This window comes from Salminus brasiliensis, chromosome 5 (genome assembly GCF_030463535.1).
Source record: "Salminus brasiliensis chromosome 5, fSalBra1.hap2, whole genome shotgun sequence".
Taxonomy (NCBI): Eukaryota; Metazoa; Chordata; class Actinopteri; order Characiformes; family Bryconidae; genus Salminus; species Salminus brasiliensis.
This window is the reverse complement of record NC_132882.1, coordinates 11,130,239-11,153,501: the sequence shown is the minus strand read 5'-3', so window position 1 is coordinate 11,153,501 and position 23,263 is coordinate 11,130,239. Positions and strand designations below refer to the sequence as shown.

Below are 23,263 nucleotides of genomic sequence, written 5' to 3'. Positions count from 1 at the left end.
ATCTACGACTCCAGCTACTAAAAGACTTGATTAAGTGTTGAAAACGAATCGGGTGGTTTAGAACATAATGTGCTGTGCAGGACCAGAGATAGATGGCATACAGTTCAAATGGGTTCAATCTGAAAGCTTCGAGCTCAGTGAAGATGAATGGCTTTACACAACTGTCCAAATCCACTGTATTAAAAGCAGTGGTAAACATAATTAAGCATAATTAACTCATCCTTGGTAGGTGGGATCAGGTCTTCATCTTACAGTCCTCACTAGTGTGATTACACTTACTGTAAATGTGTCTGAAATCATTGCTCTGGGGACCACCAACTCGTTGTGTACCAGAAAATGAAATTTATGGCAGCATAATTCAAGTTTGTTTAAGTATTAACTTTCAGTACAATTAAATCAAATTAAGCCTTTGATTAGGTTTCCAGACAGAGGAGATCCGGTATTTGTTCCTCGCAGCTTTCCTCTGCTGACAGGACTCTTTAGCCACATCTGATATTTACTTTAGCTTCAGATTCACCTCCAGGGAAACCACTCAGTACTGTTGTCTCAAACAAGAATAAAAAGGTTTAGCTTTGAGTTAAGCCTTTTGTTGTCAGTAGCAACCAAACATATTAGTGCATAATTCCCTTTCTGTGCTGAAATGACTCTATTATTCCTATTGCATCCATTATAGGATCAGTTTAAAGCATCTGTGAGATTGGTGAAACAGAGACTTTGTAACATAACATCACAAGACTAGACAAGTATACGTTTTTGTCTGGTCTCTGTCATGTGAGAACCTTGTATTTCCAAAAATCCGACCTTTAAAGAACAATCTTAACTTCAGTGTATAGCAAAGGAGTCATAAATTGCACTTGTTGTAGTTTTTGTATTTTATTTAGATATTTTATCACTGTTTTTGTTATATATATGTAAATTACTTTGGTTCTAAATGGCTGTTCTGTACTGGGCCTCATGCAGCTAACAGTCCAGGCTGAAACACTGCTTATAACATCAGAGTGAATGAGCAGAGCTTCATTGTGGTATAGGTGGATATACTGTATGTAAATGCATTGGTTCTCAAAACATCACCTAGCTTAGGGCGTATTTACACCTGCACTTTAAAGTCCGGTTAAATCTAAAACTTCATTTGGGCAAGTGAGAATACAGTCCCCAATGATCTGACCTCGATCTGACCCAACAACTATCAGGTGTACTCCGCAAGTTTGAGCTAAGCATTCTGCAGGTGTAGTTTAACCTGGTATGTTGCCCAGATAACTACTACAGCTATAAACAAATGTAATCTCTGCCATTGCTCCCTGAACTTCGTCCTGTATTTACTTTCTTGTTCCCACCTCAGACCACCCTTACCACTGGTAGGATCCATTCTTTACAGTAAAGGATCCGTCAGGCAAGAAATACACTACAAATTGGCACCTAGCAGAACAAAGATGAGGGACCATGAGAAGGTCTATAAACATTATGATTTGTCTTAACAAATAAAAGATCAGAACTGTCCAGGATATGGTCTTGTCTGTGGTTCTTTGTGGATGTGAATGCTGGACAGTAAAAAAAAGGGGAAAGTATTGATGCTTTTGACTTTTAATGTTGGCAGAAATGGTTTGGTACCTTAACCAAGCCAACCAAATGAGTCCTCTGGAGACCTGCTTCTCCTTTGAAGCCCAGATAACCAAACTGCAGCAATCTTATTTCGAACATACTATAAGAAGAACCAGTTCACTGAAAAAGACAGTTGTGCTTGGAAAGGTTAGGAGTAAAAGAAAAAATAATGGCTTGTACCAAGATGGATCCAATCAAAGAGAAATCATGAACAAACCATTAAAGAGCCTGAAGACCCAAACAGAAGACAGGATATTCTGGAGAAATGCTAAACATATGGTCACCAGGAATCACGATCGACTTGACAGCACTTAATAATAAGAATATGATACAGGTCTTGAATGTTGTAAGAGTCTATTCCAAGAAATGTCTGTCTATTTCTGTTGGTTCATTCATCACACGATGTTGAAGAGCAGAGGCTTGTTCTGGGTTCTACCACTGAGAAACTGCCGAAATCAGCTCTGCTTCAGTGTGACCCTGCTGAAGTTGTGGAGCTGATTTCAGTCAGAACTCAACCTTCAATCCTAAAACTGACTGTGGTTTCGAGAAACTAGTTTATTTATGAATGTCTGTGTGTAATTACTCTGTGTTCCCTGGCTGTTTTTGTAGTGTGTACACTGAGTCCACACTGCTCTACAGTCAGTCCACGCTGGAGTCCAATGACCGTGTGCTCAGGACCAGTGAGCGCTCTAGGCCAAAACTCTGCCGCCTGCCAGGCCTGGAGCTGTCCTCATCTGCAGAGAGTGCAGCCAGCGCTGCCCTCAGGTACACACCTCGCAAACCACTGCGCACACACATACATTAAATGCACAAACTACCATTCAGAAGTGAATAAATTGAGAAAATTGAAGAGTAATTACACCGTTAATAATATAAAACCTATTTTTTTGCAGATCAGATATACAGTACTATGCAGATGCTTTGAGCATTGAAACACATTATTTAAAACTATTTCTTTCAGCAATAAGACTCCAGCTCCAGAAAGTAGGTGAGATCTTGTGAGCTAGTCTGAAACACAAAGCTTGGTTCGAGATTTCTCCTGAACGCTCCCAGCCAGCATGTGATTGTGTTCAATTCCATCACCAGCTCACCAGATTTACCATCATTAAGCAATGATTTACCAAACCAGGTGTTGAATGATCACTATAACTAATACTATACTCCAGTGTGTAATGTTAAGTCACTACTCTTTGCATTATTTAGTATTGGTGTTGTTTGCATTTAGTATTATTGTATTTATATCTGTGTTTAACTGAGCAAATGCACTGCCTTAAAACTTTTGTGCAGTACTATATTTACATATAAATACATATTCTATGATGATGCAACTCCACTGGATGTTTTTCATCCTTGAGATTGGATCACTTTTTAAACACAACTCATTCTGTTATCATAACAATAGAACTCTTATTTTAGAAAGTTTCAGCACTATTAACTGTTCATGTCCCATGACTTGTGTTACACACTGAGGATTATTAATCGGTAACTACATGCAAAGCAATGCAAACTGGTTGAGTAGTTCCTAGGTTATAATAGTGTGGGAAACAATAGTTCTGAGAAGTTTTAGAGGTTAACAACTTATTTTTATGGCTTCATTTATCTGATTACATTAGATGTATGAATTTGTGGTAAAAACATAGATCCCCAAAGATACTATTTTTTTCAACGAATAATGGATGTCACACCTCAGTCTCCCCAGACAGTCACTTCTTTGCTTCAACCCAGCCTGTAATACACCTCTACCAGGCACCAGGTTTTTGGAGGTGTATTTGGAGCTGAAATAGAGTAAAAATGTGGACCATTTGGAAGCTGTTGAAGACGGGTTTGAACTGTCTCTGTCATCTTAGACTTGGGTTTGAAAATGCTGCCTCTTAGTGGTCCAATTGTGTAGTGCTTTACCAAGTTCACATTTCCTGACGGAGTTCAGATCAGTTCTTTTAACGTCTTCTTTTTTCTGTTGTAGTGAAACCACACAGTGTACAGCACTGTGCTCTCGGCAGGGCACTGGCGACACCATCGAAGAGCCAGAGGACATTCAAGCAAGACCTCAACCCTCAGGTAACATGTGGACACCCACCTTCAGCAGCCGGCGCTGTAGCAGTGAGGGTCAGACCCCTGAGGGCGCTTCGGCGTGTGACTGGGACAGCGTGCTAGCAGCAGAGCAGGCCACATGGCCACAGCTGAGCAGATTCCCCTCAGAGGCGGATATTCCTCCCTCCTACAGCAGGGCCACAGGACTGGACTCAGTGTGTGGGTCAGCGGCTCGCTCTGAGGAAAAGAGGATCAGGATAAATACCCCTGATGAGAGAGCTGCAAGTCAGGGAGACATCACCCTTCCCTCAATGAGCCATGAGCTAACAGCCAGTGAACTGCTCCGCAGCAGGTGAGACTGAATACCCAAAACAAGGGATGAATCCGATTAGACCTTTAGGGGAAGCACAGGAACACAAAATGGCAATTCTCACATACTGCTGCTTTAAGTGGAAATATGCAATAACAAACCTTTGGGGAGGAGGAACATGCCTGAAGCCCCTCCTCCTAAAGTCCAATACCAACCTTACATTGTTCACATGTACTTGACAAATCCTCACAACCCTACTCCTAAGAAGTTATTGAATAATATATCTTAAAAGTAATAACTGGAGTGGCCCAGCTGTCTAAGCATTGGCCCAAACATTAGGAGATCACTGGTTCTACAACTTCTGTAAAAATCTGTAGCTGGGAATCCCAGAAAAGAACAATTGGCCTCAAACTCACTTTGGGTGGGTAGGAAGAACCTCCCTCTCCCCTATCATTCAATGTAACAATAGTGAGTGTGGGTGTCTGTTAGCTGAACTGGCATGTTAAGCATGTTAAGCTGTATAATGATGTGGTATCAGCAGAAGTTCAAAAGCAAAACCCGCCATTCTGACCAAGAAGATAAACATGTTGTAGGTAATCTTGATTATATGGAGATCATTTTTTCCGCCATCAGGATGTTCTATGACGAAGAGCTGGAGGAGTCGGAGCGTTTCTACAGCTCCCAGCCTCAGATCCTGCAGCTGTGCTACGCTCTCTACAATATGCTGGTGGCTCACTCAGAGATGGTGTGCTACCTGGTAATCATCCTCAATCACATGATCTCAGCCTCAGTGGCCACGCTGGTACTGCCAATTCTCATCTTCCTGTGGGCCATGCTGTCTGTCCCCCGGCCCAGCAAGCGCTTCTGGATGACTGCTATAGTCTACACTGAGGTACAGCTTCAGCAGTACATTCATCTGCAGTACAGCAAACAGGGGTTTCCTTTTTCTGTTAATGAATCAAACTCAAGGCCTTGACCAGGACAATGTCCAAAAGTGAAAGTGGAAATTAAACCCTGGTTAGAAAATTTACTACATAAAAAAGTAAAAAATATTATTAGATATTGGCACTCATTAAATGGTGCTTAGCCAATCAGATTGGCTAATGTTGGAATGGACTGTGGTTTAATAATAATAATATAAGTCATATATCATAACATATATCAAGACTCATAATAATAATGTCTTCATCCCTCTTTAAGGTCCACTGAATGCATATAACATATGCATAACATGTATATATATATATATATATATATATAATATAACATATTAACCTTTTTGCTGTCTTCCTTTTTTTTTAACACCCAGGTGACAATCGTGATAAAATACTTCTTCCAGTTTGGCTTCTTCCCCTTCAATCAAAACATAGAGCTGGACAAGAGCAAACCATTCCACCCTCCAAATATAATAGGAGTGGAGAAGAAAGAGGGCTATGTTCATTATGACCTGGTGCAACTGCTGGCACTCTTCTTCCATCGCTCCATTCTCAAGGTAGTAAGACCAGATGTTTGTATGTTCCTGCCTACACATTCACTGATGACAGCTGTGTCAGGTCTGATATGTATGTTCTCTCTTCATCTCTCTTCTCAGTGTCATGGTTTGTGGGACGAGGATGACCCCAGGTCAGAAGCTAAGACTGCAGCAGCAGCCAGCAACTCAGACTCGGATAGTGAGGAGAAATCCAGAGTCCAGCCAGAGAGGAGCTCTTTCACTCGCAAGGTTTCAGTGGAGTCTTCACACGTCCGCATGCCCAGAAAACACTCCAATACACATTCGTCTGTGCGCAGACACAGCTCCAGCGCAGGCTCGCATGTTTCCCGCCGCTCAGTGCGCTCCAGAGGAGGTGAGGATGTGCACAGGATGTCCTCTGTTAGACATATTGTGTTTTTTTATATTGCTTGGACACACATAACGCTTTCAAGTAAAATTATTGTAAAGGCATGTTATTCAACACCTGCCATGAATCAGTGAATAACTAATATAAAACCGTTATAACAAGATACAGAAAAGTAAAGAATGGGTGTCTAGACATGAAGTCAGCGAGAATTGGAAATCACTGGAAATGAACTTTCCATTTGAACCGTGACGCATTTACACCAATATGAAACCTAGTATTAGCAAAGATCTCTGAGCTAGCTCAGTGTTTTTGCTCATAATAGGTGGGGCAGATGCTAAATTACATTACTGGTCATTGTCATTTTTTTCCTCCTGATGGTGGAAATTGGTTCCAGGAAAACAATACATTTTGTGTTTCATATGAAAAAGCTTCATTTAAAGGATTAACTGCAGCCCAATGTATGGGTTTCACTTTTCTCTATATCAAGACCCAACTAGTAAATAAAGAGTTACGCTGCCAAACTGCTACCAAACTGCTACCAAACTGCTCTCAGTATAACAAACAAAGCTGATGATTCTACTAGAGTAATTTATCTAAATTAATAATGTAAAAAAGTCAGTCATTCTATTCTGGCGTAATCCTTAACAATGACCTAATATTTATTACTTTCTTATGTTTTCCATGTTCTTAAGAAGTCCCCAGAAGGACATGGTGAAGAAAAATGACATAGGTTTTTAATGACAATAATTTCCCTACTACCTGGGATTTTTTAAATTAACCTGAGATATTGAGATCATTATCCTGAGATGATTATTTTATGATAATCGCAGTTGTTTTGCTTCTTTCAGGAAATAATGCACATACAATTGCTTATTTTAACAAATAACAAAGATAATGTTGCTTTAAATGTTTTATATAATGGTTTTAATTTGTGTCTACAGGCAGCACTGGCACTAGGTCGAGTATGTGTCGTCCAGGCAGTGTTTTGGGTGTCCAGCAGAAGAGTCGTAAAGAACTCATCCTGGAGAAATTACGAGAGCAGCTCATCAAGGCCAAGAAATTCACAATCCACACGTAAATCTATACCTTACTATCAGAGTCCAGCTCTCTATGGGCATATTGCCAGCTTCTGAAATTCATTAGCATGGTTCTGTGTGATCTGTAATGTACTGATTGAAGGCTGTCCACTGTTTCCATTCATAATCTCACTAAACCTTCTCATCCAACCTTTGTACTTCATTTCAGAACCCTAGAGATCTACGTTCCCATTCGTCAGTTCTTCTACAACTTGATCCATCCAGAGTACAGTGCAGTGACAGACGTCTATGTGCTCATGTTTTTAGCTGACACTGTCGACTTCATCATCATTGTTTTTGGATTCTGGGCTTTTGGGGTACGTTCTTCACTGCTGTGCATCAGAATAATGGCTTACATGCACTATATGGACAAAGCTATGGTGACACCTGCTCATTCTTTATTTATTCCGAAATCAATAGTGGTCAAAAAGAGTTCATCCTGCATTTGTTGGAGTAACTATCTCTACTGTCCAGCGAATTCATTACCGTAGGATTTGATTGCATTCAGCAACACTAACGTTGCTGCGAGTTCAGGATATTAGATGATCATCACCCCACCTCATCCTCAACATCCCAAAAGTACTGGATGGAGCACCATCATCATTCCACAGAACACAGTTCTCCACTGCTCCACAGCTCAGTGTCTACTCCTATAGCCTGGCAATGAGCATGGTGCCAATGGGTTCATGATTATCTGCTGTAGAGAGTCATATTCTGTTTGCAATACTTCTTTACAGGGACTAGACAAGCTGTGTGTGTGTGTGTGTACATTAGTACATCTGTGTCAGCAATAGGTGCAGCTTAAAGTAGCTGAATGCATTCATTAAGATAAGATGAGATAAGATAATCCTTTATTAGTCCCACAGTGGGGAAATGACTCTTAATTGCACATGTTGGGGGAGGGGGTACATAGTATTTTTACATTGAGGGACCTCTGTTCCCTGAACATGTGTGTAGTTTAAGTGTGTGTGTATGTGGTCCGCTGGGAGTAGTGCTGGTTGTGGAGTCTGACGGCAGCAGGAAGGAAGGACCTAAAGGATTAAAAGGGGTGTCCACAAAAATTTGGACATACAGTGCATGCATATGCCTGCTTAGTAATTCAAAATTCAAAGGTTTACTAGAAATGGCAAAACTGTCCTCAAACCCATCTCTTTATAATATCACCTCCTCAGAAACACTCTGCTGCTGCAGACATCACGTCCTCTCTGTCTGAGGATCAGGTTCCAGAGGCATTTCTGGTGATGGTCCTGATCCAATTCGGTACAATGGTGGTGGACCGAGCGCTCTATCTGAGGAAAACCGTTATGGGGAAGGTCATCTTCCAGGTCATCCTGGTGTTTGGCATCCACTTCTGGATGTTCTTCATACTTCCAGGAGTCACTGAGAGGTAGGCTAGAACTTAGTAGATAACTGTGTCGCCTAGTAGTTAAATTTAAGAAATTAGTAAGTACCTTTTAGTGTGTGATTTATTGCAGATTGAAATCAAATTCTATTTATAATATGACTTATTTTATCCATTTAAGGCGTTTCAGTCAGAACATGGTGGCTCAGCTCTGGTACTTTGTGAAGTGCATCTACTTTGGCCTGTCAGCCTACCAGATCCGCTGCGGCTACCCTACACGAGTGCTGGGCAACTTCCTAACCAAGAGTTATAATTATGTCAACCTTTTCCTCTTCCAGGGGTGAGATCCATCTGTACTCTTCATCAAGCCAAGTAACAATGAAAGAGCACATTTCTGCATGCATCACATTAAAGCAGGGTTCTTTTCCTTGCTTCGTGACAGGCTCAATAAACTCTATGAATAAACACAGCTCTTTGAACTCTGAACACATTTCTGTCCAGATTTGATAAAATCATTCAATAATTGCAGTTTCATGTAACTGTGCAGACTAAAGTGATCAACCCAATATGATGTTTCAGTATTTTCTTTTGTCATTTATGTCTGTGTGGGTTGGCAGGTTCCGGCTGGTTCCGTTCCTGACAGAACTGCGGGCTGTGATGGACTGGGTGTGGACAGACACCACTCTCAGTCTATCCAGCTGGATCTGTGTGGAGGACATCTACGCACATATTTTTGTGCTTAAGTGCTGGAGGGAGTCCGAAAAAGTAAGACATTATAAAATATACCATTTGTTTTACACTTTTACACATTTAATACTGTAATTTATACAATCAGCTCCTGGACTGTTACTGTAATGAAGCTGGATGTGATCTAAGATCTTATTATTTTAACTATTATTTAGAATCTACAGCATTTTTTGTACAGTTCTTCCATTTACAAGCTCAAAAGTAATTGGACAAATTAACAGTTGACTAACATAGAAGCTTTTGGCTTATTTTCCTGTATGTTTTTGGAAATGATCCATATGTAGTGTGAAGTGCTGCCCTTATACGTTGTGCAGCAGTTTACTCAATCTTTAGCTACGTCTATCAGTCAGTGGCTTTATCACCTGTAAACACCAGTGACCCAGTTCCATCAGCAGCCTTACATGCCCATGCAGTAACAGTGACTACAACCAACTGGAATCAACTCCAGACACTTAGCTCCTTCATTTATGATGAAGTAATAAGGGATCAGGTCACACCAGACCATGAAAGTGCTCATCAGTGAATTATCCAGTTACTATTGAGCTATGGCTGTAATTCCTAAACCTTTAATGCAATAACTTGATCTCTTCATATCAAATATGTGAGGTGAGGTAGTTGTGGTAGCTGTATTAATGTTCGTGTGTGTGTGTGTGATTCATCAGAGATATCCTCAGCCACGCGGGCAGAAGAAGAAGAAGGTGGTAAAGTACGGAATGGGTGGTATGATTGTGATGCTGCTCATCTGCATAGTCTGGTTCCCTCTGCTCTTCATGTCTCTGGTCAAATCGGTTGCTGGTGTTGTCAACAAACCCCTGGATGTGTCCGTCACCATCACACTGGGAGGGTTTCAGGTACATACACACATTAACTGATGCACTAAATGATACAGCTCAGATCCAGTACCAGGTCTCAGTGGGTTTATTAGATTTGGAGATGCTGGAACACTGAATCAGAGGAATATGAGACTGAACTGAAGATATGTGATACTTCAACTGACCATGCAGTCTCTAAAGTCTGTTGGCTCTACTGATCTCTTCTGTGTGTGTTACAGCCAATCTTCACAATGAGTGCTCAACAGAATCAGCTAAAGGATGTAAATGAAGCGGATTTCTTAAAGTTTATGAATGAATACAACTTCATTCCGGTATGTTTACTGTTATTACATCTCTTTTTTTATTACAGATGCACAAAGATACCTAAATCCATTTGGTATCTACAGTGTTAAAATGTGTTTAATTAATAAAATGTGGTAAAAATAGCTTAATGTTAGTCATTTTTACCTCATTTGTGGCCCTACCTAAACTAATTGAGGTGGATCTGGTCCCATTTTCTACATTTTTACAAGTTTATATATCAGAATTGTCAGATGTGTATCCAGAAAAACACTGGATAGTGAGACCAGCCCCCAGATTTTTCTTGCATCCCTATTTCTAAGCATGAAAATGCAGCATGCAAACAAAAAGACAGTACATAGTAACAGCAAGCATAAATACAACCATAGCACCTGTAATGTCTCCCCTTTTCCCCAGAGTGCAATGCAGTTCTTAGAGGCCTACACTGCTGAGGATGTGACAGAAGCTGAGCTGGAGGGAAATTCGAACTCACTGTGGACCATCAGCCCACCCAGCAGGAAGAACCTGATGGAAGTGCTGAGCAAAGAGGACCAGTTTCCTGTCACCATGTCCTGGACCATCCAGAGGTAGTAAACATTGGAGATGATACGGCCTATTAATTTGCTATGTGGTCTGAAAAGTGAGCTATAACCATTACTGAGGTCTACCATTGCTAATGTTCTAAAGGAGCTAACTGAAAAGTTTAGTTCCTTCCTATGTAAATTCCTACAAATCTCTACTTCCCCACTCATGTGACAAAGTGTTACCTCTCACCACCTCCATACATTCTCCCCATATATCTATATATCTTAGTGCTACCTATCATTTCCATAAGCAAGGGGACTGGTCTACTGACATTAAGGAGAAGCTATCCAGTACCTTCAGCCCAAGTTTCACAGTTCTCTAAAGAGCCATCAGTTAAAAGTAGGGCTGCATGATAAAGTATTGTTAAAAACTGACATGTTATTCTGCAAATTCCTGTATATTATAAAAAATCCTTACAATTTCACCAAAGTCAATATTCCAACATATCATATTATCAATAATGCCCTCTGTATATAGAAAATTGGAGTAAGGAAATGATATTGGGCTGTTAGAATCTGCCTCTGGTAGAGATGTCATGGAAAACGAGAACAGTCCTGATGTATCAAGCAAGTCAGAGCCTGACGTGTTTGATTTAATTTGCCTAATGTGACATTGCTGACTAGATACATTGTGCAGCCCTATCTGAAAGAGGTGGATCTTCTCTCATTAGTGGTAATATACATGTACTAATTAAACATTAAATAAATACTTTCTAATATTTTTCTTTAACATTTTTCTTTGATAGGAACCTCAGTCTTGGAGCAAAGGCTGAAGTCGCCATGGACAAGCATGTAACATATCTAAATATGGATACCAGACAGGAGTTGATCAATCTGCTGAATGGGACAAGCAGCACGCCTGTGTGAGTGAACCATTTCTGTTTTAACTATTTTCACAGCACTGTTTCAACCACTATTTACAGTAAGTACACAAAGGCATCAACTGTCTTGTCCTTTTTTTTTCCACAGAGTACTAAGTAAAGTCTTCCCCTGTTTCATACGAGCACCCAGCGACTCTAATGCTAAACCTATAGATCAGCTTTATAGAGGTAAAGTATGAAAATAAAGAGCAAAAGAACCAATTTTAATTCAACAAAGCATAATCTTTGCATCTTTGCAGGAGATGAGAGTGTGAAAAAGTGTGAAGTACATCCACTTCTTTAAATCTTTCCATTATGTATGGGGTGGCTAACTGACAGTCCGAATTGGGGGAAAATAATTGGTGAAAATCTGATAAAATATTATTGGGTTATGTAATGGATCAACCATGTTCATCTCTGCCTTCCTTTGCACTTTCCACTTTAGAGAATGGTTATGAGGACATCTATTTGAACCTGGAACGAACCAATAACAGCAGTGGTGAAATGCAGGAGTGGTGGATTGTGAACCAGTCATCTGTAGGGAAGAGCCATATGAGAACCGAGGTGACGACGGGGCGTGGACTGCGACTGTATGTCTTCAGTGACAAAGTCAGTCCTCCCAGCCTGGGCTTCCTGGCTGGCTATGGGTAAGAGGCCAATGCAGCGTCTGAGACAGACACTGTAGTGCTGTGGCAGTTCTGACTCATCACATAAGTACTGAATGTGTAATACGTGTCCCCAATCTTCTTCTCCTCCTTCTGCAGTATAATGGGTCTGTACGCCTCTGTGGTGCTGGTGATAGGCAAGTTTGTGCGGGAGTTCTTCAGCGGCATCTCACACTCCATCATGTTTGAGGAGCTCCCTTGCGTGGACCGCATCCTCAAACTGTGCACCGACATTTTCCTCGTCCGAGAGACAGGCGAGTTAGAGCTGGAGGAGGACCTGTACGCTAAGCTCATCTTCCTCTACCGTTCGCCTGAGACCATGATCAAGTGGACCAGGGAAAAGACTAAATGAGCCGCGGGAGTTCACAGGGAACAAGAAGAAGGCGGTGAGAGAGGACCCACCTGCTGAAGCTGCAGTACAGAAGAGTGTGTCCACATAATTAGTGTGTTTGTAAGCTTGTGAATAGGAAAAGCCCTCCCTACGTGGGGTCCCACTGCCTTCAACAATGTGACATACAGGCGTCACATACCTGAACCTGGAAAGCCAATGGATTAGGGTGACGTAGCAGCTGCCAGGCTGGCTTCAGGGCTCAGGCAGTACTCTACTGCCCCCTATCTGCTAGAAGCCTCTCAGATGACATGCATTGATCCATGGGTTGTGCAATACACTGTCCTGGTAGCTGGCTGTAAAGGCACACAAAGGAAGAGAAGGGACAGCAACTGAACGACACTCGCCACTTTTGACTTAAGACAAAATGATGTTCCCTGAGTCTGGAAGTGCTTGGGTTCTTCAAAAGATTTAAAGTATGTGACATTCCACATGGAATCGCGATCTCCGTTTGCTTAATGTTGTGATGTTGTGCAGAGAACTATATGAGTGAGCCAGATGACGGCGTTCTCAGGAAAAGAATGTCATCTCGTCAAAGCAGTATTCAGAGTTTGTTCTTCCAAACAGGCCAGAGAACAGCCACAGCACGGAGGACCGCGTTCCCTCCTACTGTGAGGGAATGCGCTGCACAAAGGTGGATGTAATTGTGGTTCAGTGATCTAAGCATAAAGCACATTTTGGAAACCTGCAGCGTGTCCCGTCTCTGTATGAATAACCGCGTCTATCCATAAAAAAATTAAAAAAAATAAAATAAAAAAAAACTTTTTTTTTTAGTGCTATAAAGGTTTAAGTGATGCCATAGAACAAGAGAGGGCCAGTTCTGGAGAGCTGTTTGGTGGTTTCCCTACTCAAACACACCTAATCCAACCTGTTAAATATCTGGCAAAGTGGGTGTGTTTGAGTAAGGCAAGTACCAACCTCTGCTGGAGACCAGCCCTCCAGGACTGGAGTTGTGCACCCCTGCCACAAAAGCAATAGGTGTATGAAGAACCTTTTAAAAGGTTTAATAAGTGAATATAAAAGGTTTACACTCACATCTTTCTTCCAAACACAGCTCTTTATGGAAGCACAACCAGTTCTTCTCTGGCATCACTCAAAGACCCCTGTATAGCACCTTTATTTACAAAAATGTACAAAAGTAGTAGTGATTTACAATAATCATTAACTTCGACTGGGAAAGGTACAGAAGATAAAAAAAGTACTGCAAACTAGGGTTTGTTTTATGTTTGATTTTTTTATAGGTTCAGGAAAGTGTTGCATACTTTTAATCAAAATCTTGATTATAGCAGCTACATGTTGGATCACTTGCATGCAGTGCAGAACATTTTATAACCATAGCTTATAGATTAATGTTCATGGAACGTCTGGTATACACACGCGCACACACACACACACACACACACACACACACACACACAAAACACAGAGCATAACTCATAATCAGAGGGAAAAACAGCATGAGAGATGTTTATAAAATAAACATACTCACACCACATTTTCTTCCAGTTCATAGCAAAGGAATTCCTTGCAAATGGATAAATTGTTCCCTGAAATTTCAAAGTGTATTTTTTCTGAAAACAGAAATGCACTACAGAAGCCATCATAATAACATTCAGCCAGTACTATTAAGGCATTTCATGCATGTTTGCATATCACCTAGCTAGTAATTAAACTATTTTGATACATACATATTTTGATAGAAGTAGAGAATAAATTAAGAATGTAATTATGAAGGCATTTCTTTCAATAATAATTCATGCAAACCCTTGACATTCTTCAAATGTTCAGGCACAGTTTTTTTGTTGATTACGTAGAGGTAAACCAGTATTCAGCTTTAACATTTGTTACAAGTAAATGATAAAACTCTCTGCCTGATCTTTTTCTTTTTTTTTTTTTAGATCTGCTCATTTTGCTTAGAACATCATAGAAAAAAGAATAAAAAGAACTAATGATGTCTAATAATCATAAAAACCAGGAAAGATCTGTATAATTCAAACTCACAGAATATTTCAAAACAATCAAATAATAAGGTCCCATCAAAGAAGGGTCTTTTGATTTAGTGTGTAACAACTGCCTAACACAGATAAAAAACCAAAAAACTCTGGACAATAGTGTGGTGTAATTATAGAAGGATGACAAGTCCAGGGGCCGGATTCACAAAAGCTTTACAAAGAATCTTAATAGAAAAACTGAGAAAAGTGAATGTTTTACTGGATTTCTCCAAAACAAAAACTTCAAAACAAAAAATTCTTAATTATAAATTCCTAATTATTTTCTGAAGATTTTCTTTAAACTCTTAGTTGTTTTCTTATGTAGCCATTTGTTACGTCAATTTCCAATGTTCAGTTAAATTTGTGCAAAATGGAGGAAAAACAATCAAACTGAGCACTCCAAAAATGTAGTAAACAAAAACTATAAGTCATGGTGGAGGACAGCCAAACACTCCTACTTATATAAGAACTGTGGTGTGATGCTGGAAAGCGTTTTTCTTTTGTAGACACTTAAAGTACTTTAGAACAATCTCCACTAAACTCTGGTTTAAATAGAAATGATTCTAGTCAGATTAAACTGATTATTTTGGAGGCTTAACCCTTTAAAATTGAACAGTCTAAGATAAGTGTGAGACCATCAGGTATAATTGTTTTCAATTGTTTGTATTTTTTTTTCTACAGAGAAAAATCTTAAGAAGATTTCTGAAGAAAAACTATGAAGTAAAATATTTAGTTAAATAAATATGTATACATTTCTTAAGACTCTTTTTTTGAATCCAGCCCCAGGACAGTACATGATTAATATGATAATATGAATACTGGTATATGGATATAACACCACTAATGTAAGCCCTAAACATTTAACCTTTTCCTTGTGTCGGGCAGTTTCAGTGATTTATTTAGATTTAGAGCCATACTTCTCTCTCCTGATGTAAGTCAAGAAAATGATGTCAAAAGCATATGACATTTGTAAATCATCACTGTGATGACTAAATACAGCTGACTCATGTTCATGCCTCAGGTTGTGGGCAGCAGGCAATAGGTGTGGCTATGTTTTGTAGTAGTATTTGGGAAGGCAGTTCAGCCATGCAAAGGAATGGAGAATGTGCCTTCCAGTAACTGGGATAAAGGCGCTGGTGTGCAGTAACAACAACAACAACCAAAAAAACTACACTCGAGTGGAAGCTACCCTTTATGCTGACCTACAACCAGCTTACCTTTCTGAAAGCATAGCCTTAACGCTCCAATCTAGAACTGCAACAATAGGAAGGCTAGTTTTTTGTGCTGAATCCAACTCCAGTGCTAAATTTCACCTGACCACACTCACCATACCATTACAGTGTGCCTTTGCCATGTTCTCAGTGGGTACACTTATTCCCAATTCCTGGAGTGGTTGTGGCATCACTTCTGCAAATTCTGATGGAACTTATTCAAAAATGCATCAAATAAAATGATGTTATCAACAGCAGGATGTACAGTACTGGGAAGTGTCGTCCTATGGCTGAGGAAGAACACTGGTCTGAGGTCAGCATTCGGAGTAACTAACAGAGTCCTCCTGCATACTCATCATCCTCTTCCTCAGGCCTGTCTGCCCCACCATTCACTCCTCCATCCCCAGGAGCAGCAACAGCCTTCTTCTTCTTTCCTCCTCCAGGCACGGTCAGAGAGAGAGCCAGCTTAGCGTACTGGAAAACAAGAAAGAATCAACACTGTATTTAAGCACTTGCAAACAGCAATGGAGCATCTAAGGATATTTATTATTTATTAGATCATGTAATGAGGATCAGACACCTAAATAAGGCAATGTAACTACATACATGATACACTATATGCCAAGACATTTCCCCAGACATTCCTTTTAATGGATGAGCTCAGTTACTATAAGGTACACAGATTGGGGATACAAGTGTTCAACTGTGCACAAACAGTTTAAACATGCTCCACAGAAACAATTGCCAATAGGAAGTCAACGTCAAGCTCTAGAACAGCAGCATATAAGGGTTAAAGCCCCCTAGTGCTGGGCTGTGCAAGAGTGGATCTGCAATTTTTAGAGTGCTGGGACCATTGCATAACTCTAGGATGAGGTAGAAAAACATGAGATCCTAGGGTTGGGTTCCATTCACATTTGTACCAAATTTGGTTCGAGCAGTACTAGTTCCCAGCAGTATTTCGGTTCCTTACCTCTCTGTGTAATAAAAAAAAATTAAATTCAGTTGTAGAAAAAGTACTTTTCAATTTCAACATTGTTATTTTTTTAGCACATTTTACACACCAGAGTGATGTCACTTAAGATGTGAGGCCATGCTCGATGCACCACCTCTGTCATAAAGATTGCCATTTGTGCAGTTAGTGGTGTTTGCTAGTTCTTCTGTGTTCTGATACACACTGTACTGGGCTGAGTGATGTACTCTTAGTGTGTATCAGGTTAGTGGTGTTAAAAGTCTTTAAAGACTCTGCTTTAGCCAAGAGGCTTGTTAGTTTTCCAGTAGCTTTGGCTGAGTTTGAGTAAAATAGTAAGACAGACTAGCGCACAGCAAAATTCAACAAAACTGAAAAAAAGAAGTCAAGCATGGCGTGCATGAAGGCCCGGTACCTTTTTGGCACAAACTGATTTGACATGAATTTGGTACTCTGTAGTACTGACGCAATTTGGTCAGGACCCTTAAAAGTACAGACTTCGTAACCAAACCGTATATATAACCATCCAACATCAATACCTGACCTCACTTTTGTTGTTGTGGTTGAACACAATCAAATCCATAAGCAATGTTCCAACATTAGTAACACTACACTCTTATAATAGGTGCTACAAAAGGTTCTTTAAATTACGCAATAAAGAACTATTTTTGTAATACAGCTGTGTAAGCTTAAAGGTCCGCTTATAGGCTAAAATGACCTTTTCCTGATGTAAAGGTTCTTTACCAATTTTAAGGGTCATCACCCTTACAGATCTATTACAAACATGACTGTTTATGGAACCAAAAGTGGTTCTTGTATGGCAGCACTCACTTGTAGCACTCTTTTTTTCATTAGAGTGTAGAGGCTGTTACAGCAGCAAAAGATCTCACCCATTAATTCCTATATCATCAAACCTCACTCTTCATTCCTCATTTCTCACTCTTGTTTCTCTAGCTTCTCTCATTCAGTTAACCAACAAAGCACAACATATAGGAGCAACACAACAAGAATGTATGGCAGAAGGGGATTTGGAGCAGAGGGTTTTTCACTAAGCTATTTAGAAGGTTTTAGGGTTTTATGTAATGTACTTCACTAATATTCAGGGAAGAGACACTGCTTGTCTGTAATTTCATACCTGCCAGTCCCTGAAGAGATGGGTTAGAAAAGAGATGACAAAAATATGAGTTCAGCAAACAAACTAACCCAGGATGCCCAGGGCTATGTACCAAACTATGCCATATTAACTACATACTGGCCTATATAAGGAGCAGGTCATTATCTGTTCATCATCTGTAATTGCCAATTTAATGAGGGGGTAACATACAGAGTAAGGAAAATCCATGTACAATTAGCATGATGGTTTTGTTCTTTATAGTGCTGTAAAAAAGTATTTGTATTTCCAAATGTTTACATTTTTGAAGGGCTGGGCAGCATGACCAGTATTTTTAAAGATCTTTTAAGAACACTGTATTTTAATTCATTAATTCATGGTACTTACTTTTTGCCAGTAAAACTGACTTTTGCCCTCTATTTTCAAACAAAATCCCATTAGAAACCATAGGCCTGTCTTAAAGGTTAACAGTGACTAACTTTACTATTAATACACAGATTAGTGAAACAGTAGTACAACAAATGTATATCTAATATTTGTTAGTTTGCAAAACAGAACTAAATAATAGAAGAAAGCCTCAAGGGTCTCAACATTATTGTAGCGTGTGTACATGTGATTTACTGTGTGACCATAGCTAAGGTGTCTACAGACTCTGCTGGTTGACAACCTATCCCAAAGATCCTATAGGACTGCTCCTCCTCAGTAATCACAAGTTTACTTTAAATCAGATGGATGTGAAAACAGCCTATTGTCTCTAGCAATACAGAGATATTTGTGATGCATCTAAATTATGGTATTCACGGGGGAATTTTGACTGGTACACTGAATAAACCGTCATACCACCCAGCACTACAATATTTGTCACATATACATTTTCATATAATCCAGCTAATTTAATTTAAGACAACACAAGTAAGCACAAAATGCAGCTTTCAAATAATCATTACATTTTTCTGAAAACCTATATGGCTTAAGTGACAAAGCAATTCTCCGCTTAGACACGAAATGAACCAGCTACCCAAATTGAAGGTTTTGGAGTGGTCAAAGTCAAAGTCCTGACTTGAATCCCATTGAGACATTGTAGAAAGACCTTAAACAGGCAGTTCATGCTCAAAAACCCTCTAATGTAGCTGAATTACAACATTTGACTGCAGTTGTACCTGCCAATGTTGACACACACAGTTACTAGGTTTAAGAGGACAATTACTTTTTCACATAGGTGATGTACATTTAGAAGTGGGGCAAATGCTTTTTCACAGCAGTGTGTAATGCTTCTGGATTTCTGTTGTAGGATATACTGATTAGGGGGCCCGTTTTGCACACATCACACTTTTCCCAATATTACAACACTTACATCATTGTCCATGTATCTGAACAGCGGTGAGTTACACACACGGGACACTTGGTCTTCATCTTGCTGGTCATAGCCCTGTAACAACTGCTCCAAAGCAACACAGTCCTCACTCCCACTGAACCCCGGGATACTACAGCTCTCCCGCACACACTTGTCGGCCGCTACGTAGTCTCCTCTGTGTAAGTGGACTAGCACTTGTGCAATCGTTTTCTGGAGGGAAAGAGAAGAAAAAGACGAGGAGAAATGATGCAATAGGAGACAGTCAAGAAGGGAAGTGAATCTGAATCCTATTCGGGCAAACTGAGAAGCACCTTAAAACAAGTTGGGTAATTTTCTATGTCTCTGTACATGTTTTTCTCCTTCTGGAGTGACACCGTTGCTTCATCAAACCTTTAGAGGGAAGAAAACAAGAGTAACTGTGCACTGCTGAGAAAAGACAATGACAAACAAGCTACTTTATAGTCTACAGTGTTAAAGCTTTACTTCTTTTGTCTGACGAGAAGTCGAGAGGCTTTGCCAAGCAGCTCCACAGCCTGTCGCAATCGTTCCTCATTCTGAAACAGGGCAAATCAACAAAACTGGTCAAATAAAGATGCAAAAAGGATAACCTACATATTGAAAGCTAGCTAAAGAAGTGTTTTTTTTAACAGAGCTAGGGTTTTTTCTTAGCCAGGAGCTCACCTCAAACACTGATGCAGCTCTCTGATAGAGATCCACAGCCTTGGATAGGTCCACTGGTTCTATCAACCTGTCAAATACAGCCTTAGTTATTACTGTAAGAGCTTTATTGTGGACAAAAAACAACATTTAAACATTACACTGTTTTAGTTATTAAGAAATGAAACTGAAGCCTCAGGAAACACAGAGTACAAATGACAAATTATTGGCATAAAAATAATTGGTATAAAACTGTTAGCAACAGTATGAGCACGGTCCTAATGTTCTACAGATCACGCTTAACTGACATCCCTGTAATGCTGTGTGTGGGTGCTCCTCAGAAGATTGTATAAGGACCAGATGGTTAAGCTGTAAATACACTTTCCACTGGCTCGTCTACATGCAGTTAGTGCTGTAGCTGTGTTCAAACACTCACTTAATGCATTATCTAACTTGAATGTGGAGACACCCTAAAAAAGGAAGAATTATCATGCATTCATGGGACATACTGTGTACATGTAGTAAACTGTATAGTCATACAAGCTAAATTAACCCAATTAGAATAATAACATTGATATTTGAAATTCATAGGGGGTTTAATGTAATGCATGCAATGTATGACAGAGATATTATTGAATATTTAATAAAATACGGTCCATTTGAAACTTATATTGGTAGAACTTCATCATTAATCCACTTACTTTCCTGCTCGGTCGAGAGCCATGGCAGCAGTATCTGGCGTACCATTCTCCACATACATCATGCTGGCTCTCTCTATGTACTGAATTGCCTCTGGCAGTCTCTGCATGTCCTGCATACGAAACAAGGCAAAGAATAATAATTAACCTAATATAATATTAATCTTTCATATATAAAGCTTGATGTGTCCAAAAAGCTAACAACAGTGCTACAGCTTGTATAAGTCATGTTCGACTTGTACAGTGTAACAAGTCCAGAGACAACAGCAGCATGGACACAGTACATAGAAGACCTGTCTAAAGCAATCACATTTCTACTGCCTATATACATATATATACACCAGTTATTCTACCATCTCTGATACTTTAAGACTCATAAATAAGCTGTCTTGCTTAGGATAAGCCAATTTGGTCAGATTTTTGTCACCATCCCTCACCTTAAGCATCATTCCTGCTTGCTCGAGGGCTCTGTGGAGAAGAACATGCTGTTAGTATGGACTGTTCATTATCATACACTAAATTCATAATGCTCCAGCAAACAGAAATACTCACTTTGCAGCATGGAAAAGTCTGTAGTATGACTCAAGGTGAAACAGCGTATATCAGTAGAGTGTACTTCAGTTAACAGCTATTACAGAGATACACTACATGTCCATACAGACACCTGATCATACATTTTTTTCATTATTAATCATCACTAAATCTTCATAATTCTTTCTAAGGGAGTTTATATTCCATTACTCCAGAAAGCACAACTCCACTGCTGTACGATGCAAGGTGGGGAGCTTCTTAGCTTTCTAGCTGATGCAATCTTTTGGCAGTGCATTTCTCTGGACATTATTTAGATTATGCAGACATCGGTGCCAGAACTACTTGCACCTAAAAGAAGCTGATTCACTAATTAGAGGATGCATTTGGACATATACTGAGCTGTCCACATTATTCAGCAAGAATCACCATAGAAAGGTAGGGTACCACTTCATAATACAAGTACTCTTAAAAGAAGTGGCTTTTATTAGTCAGAAATGATACATTTGCAACATCTGAGCTTTAATATGTATGGGTTTACCATCTTGAGTTGCAACATAAATCACATAGATGCACATTTGGTATTATTTATTTTAATTCAAAGCCAGGTTTACTGTTTTTCCACTGATGTAAAAACTGAAAGCTTGCATTATAAACCTTGTACACTCATCCATCATATAGAATCCTGAGTTTCTTCACTTGTAAATATGACTTTGTTGACCATATGCAATTAACATGTAGGATTACTGGTATTCTTTAGTTTCAGGTACCACTTCCATCCAACACACTAAGAAGACACACTCAGAATAACATTAAAAGGACCCCTTCTGACAAAAAAAACATATCTGCTGCAGTTCAGAGGTTTAACACTATCTGTGCTTTTACAGTACAGATGGCCGTTGGCAAACGGCAAGACACTGGAGGTAGTCATGTTTCACAGTGGTATCAATGGTGAGCAGCAGGAAAAGGATACGCTCGGTTGTTGGTGTGGGCTTCTGCTTCCTGCAAGTAAGCTTCCTTCGCCTCCTCAAGTTGTTTGGCATTTTTGAAAGCCACAGCTGAAAAGAAGATAAAAAAAACTAAAGGGGGGTGCACGTATTTGTCACTGTACAGTGAAATGTGTCCTCCGCATTTAACCCATCTGGTAGTGAACACACACTCACACACACACACACGTGTTAGGGGCAGTGAGTACACACACACACCCAGAGCGGTGGGCGGCCAACTCCAGCGCCCGGGGAGCAGAGAGGGCAGTAAAGGGCCTTGCTCAAGGGCCCAACCACTTCTGGCTCTATGAGGAACCGTGTCTGTGGTAGAGATGTGAGGGTGTGAAGAACCTCTATGACCGAACTATGACTTGCTGTAAAGGCGCTTACCCATTTAAAGGTTCCTCACACTTTCACATCTCTATTATCACATAAAACACTTGATGTTTGAGGGTTAGCCAAACTACAGCTCCATGAATCTGAACTGTCAGGGTTTATACTTACCTGCTTTTGCATACTCCGATGCAGCACTGTCATAATCAGGTTTCCATTTCATAAAACTGGTCTTCAGACTGTTCCAGAAAAATAATTTAACATTAGACAACATTAGAAAATGGGCTTTGGTGGAAATCAGTGAACACAGCTAGCCAGCTACTGTTAAACCGACGACTGAACCGCAAAATACGAATAAACACAACAGTATGTTGAATAACTGTCCTAATAACACTAATATTAAACATTTTAAGTATTAAACCTCCTTCGATGTGTTAGTTTTCAGTGATTTATCTAACCTAGCTATATAAACACACCACTCTGGTGATGCTAGCTACTGAAGCTAACACTAGCCGGGTAGCCTGTTCGCTATGAGCGGTCATCTAGCCCCACTAAAGAAGCAGGAGACCGACCAAACTTACTATTTTTCAGCCTTGGCGATGTGCTCATGGGCTTCGTTTATTTTCTGAGCCATATTCCTGGCTCTGAGGACTGTAAATTAGAAGCCTGGACCGCTGTAAAACGCCGCAGCAGTGTTGTTGTCGTGGTCTGTTCCGGGTCGCAGGCTCCTCTGTGGCTGTGCTGCTGTTGGCGCTCTCTGACACACTGCTGCCACCTATCGACCGCTGGCCTGACCTGCCTACACACCCTCCTACCACACACACACAAGGCAAATAAACCTGCATATACTTTCTCTAAATGTGTGTCAGCCTCAG

The 23,263-nt window shown here is 40.1% G+C and overlaps 2 protein-coding genes across 3 annotated transcripts in view; one reads left to right on the top strand and one right to left on the bottom strand.

The window, feature by feature from the left end:
• Positions 1 to 13,240, top strand: part of piezo2a (piezo-type mechanosensitive ion channel component 2a) — a 136,949-nt gene extending 123,709 nt beyond the window's left edge. For both annotated transcript variants that reach the window (XM_072679382.1, XM_072679381.1), the window contains exons 36-52: positions 2,209 to 2,364; positions 3,563 to 3,982; positions 4,574 to 4,832; positions 5,250 to 5,432; positions 5,532 to 5,784; positions 6,720 to 6,852; positions 7,024 to 7,171; positions 8,027 to 8,241; positions 8,378 to 8,536; positions 8,814 to 8,961; positions 9,606 to 9,794; positions 9,995 to 10,087; positions 10,473 to 10,642; positions 11,386 to 11,502; positions 11,609 to 11,688; positions 11,945 to 12,146; positions 12,264 to 13,240. In XM_072679382.1, coding sequence (XP_072535483.1) covers positions 2,209 to 2,364; positions 3,563 to 3,982; positions 4,574 to 4,832; positions 5,250 to 5,432; positions 5,532 to 5,784; positions 6,720 to 6,852; positions 7,024 to 7,171; positions 8,027 to 8,241; positions 8,378 to 8,536; positions 8,814 to 8,961; positions 9,606 to 9,794; positions 9,995 to 10,087; positions 10,473 to 10,642; positions 11,386 to 11,502; positions 11,609 to 11,688; positions 11,945 to 12,146; positions 12,264 to 12,516 — 3,178 coding nt within the window. In that variant the 3' untranslated portion in view covers positions 12,517 to 13,240. The remainder of the gene's footprint in view (positions 1 to 2,208; positions 2,365 to 3,562; positions 3,983 to 4,573; positions 4,833 to 5,249; positions 5,433 to 5,531; positions 5,785 to 6,719; positions 6,853 to 7,023; positions 7,172 to 8,026; positions 8,242 to 8,377; positions 8,537 to 8,813; positions 8,962 to 9,605; positions 9,795 to 9,994; positions 10,088 to 10,472; positions 10,643 to 11,385; positions 11,503 to 11,608; positions 11,689 to 11,944; positions 12,147 to 12,263) is intronic.
• Positions 13,241 to 13,766: 526 nt separating this feature from the next.
• Positions 13,767 to 23,129, bottom strand: napga (N-ethylmaleimide-sensitive factor attachment protein, gamma a). Its single transcript, XM_072679380.1, has 11 exons — positions 22,970 to 23,129; positions 22,560 to 22,627; positions 22,043 to 22,127; positions 21,094 to 21,111; positions 20,979 to 21,009; positions 20,545 to 20,654; positions 19,868 to 19,934; positions 19,670 to 19,740; positions 19,498 to 19,576; positions 19,187 to 19,396; positions 13,767 to 16,228 (listed from the first exon to the last, which is right to left on the bottom strand). Exons 1-11 carry the CDS (start codon positions 23,020 to 23,022, stop codon positions 16,085 to 16,087), a joined length of 936 nt encoding a protein of 311 aa, XP_072535481.1. The 5' UTR covers positions 23,023 to 23,129; the 3' UTR covers positions 13,767 to 16,084.
• Between the last annotated feature and the right edge of the window lie 134 nt (positions 23,130 to 23,263).

What these genes read in the sequence shown, in the direction of transcription:
- napga (XM_072679380.1), bottom strand. Translation starts at nt 23,022, where the DNA reads ATGGCTCAGAAAATAAACGAAGCCCATGAGCACATCGCCAAGGCTGAA. An exon ending in GAGCTGCATCAGTGTTTGAG is followed by an intron (nt 19,741 to 19,867) that starts GTGAGCTCCTGG and finishes GCCCTGTTTCAG; the next exon opens with AATGAGGAACGATTGCGACA. An exon ending in ATTACCCAACTTGTTTTAAG is followed by an intron (nt 19,397 to 19,497) that starts GTGCTTCTCAGT and finishes CTTTCCCTCCAG; the next exon opens with AAAACGATTGCACAAGTGCT.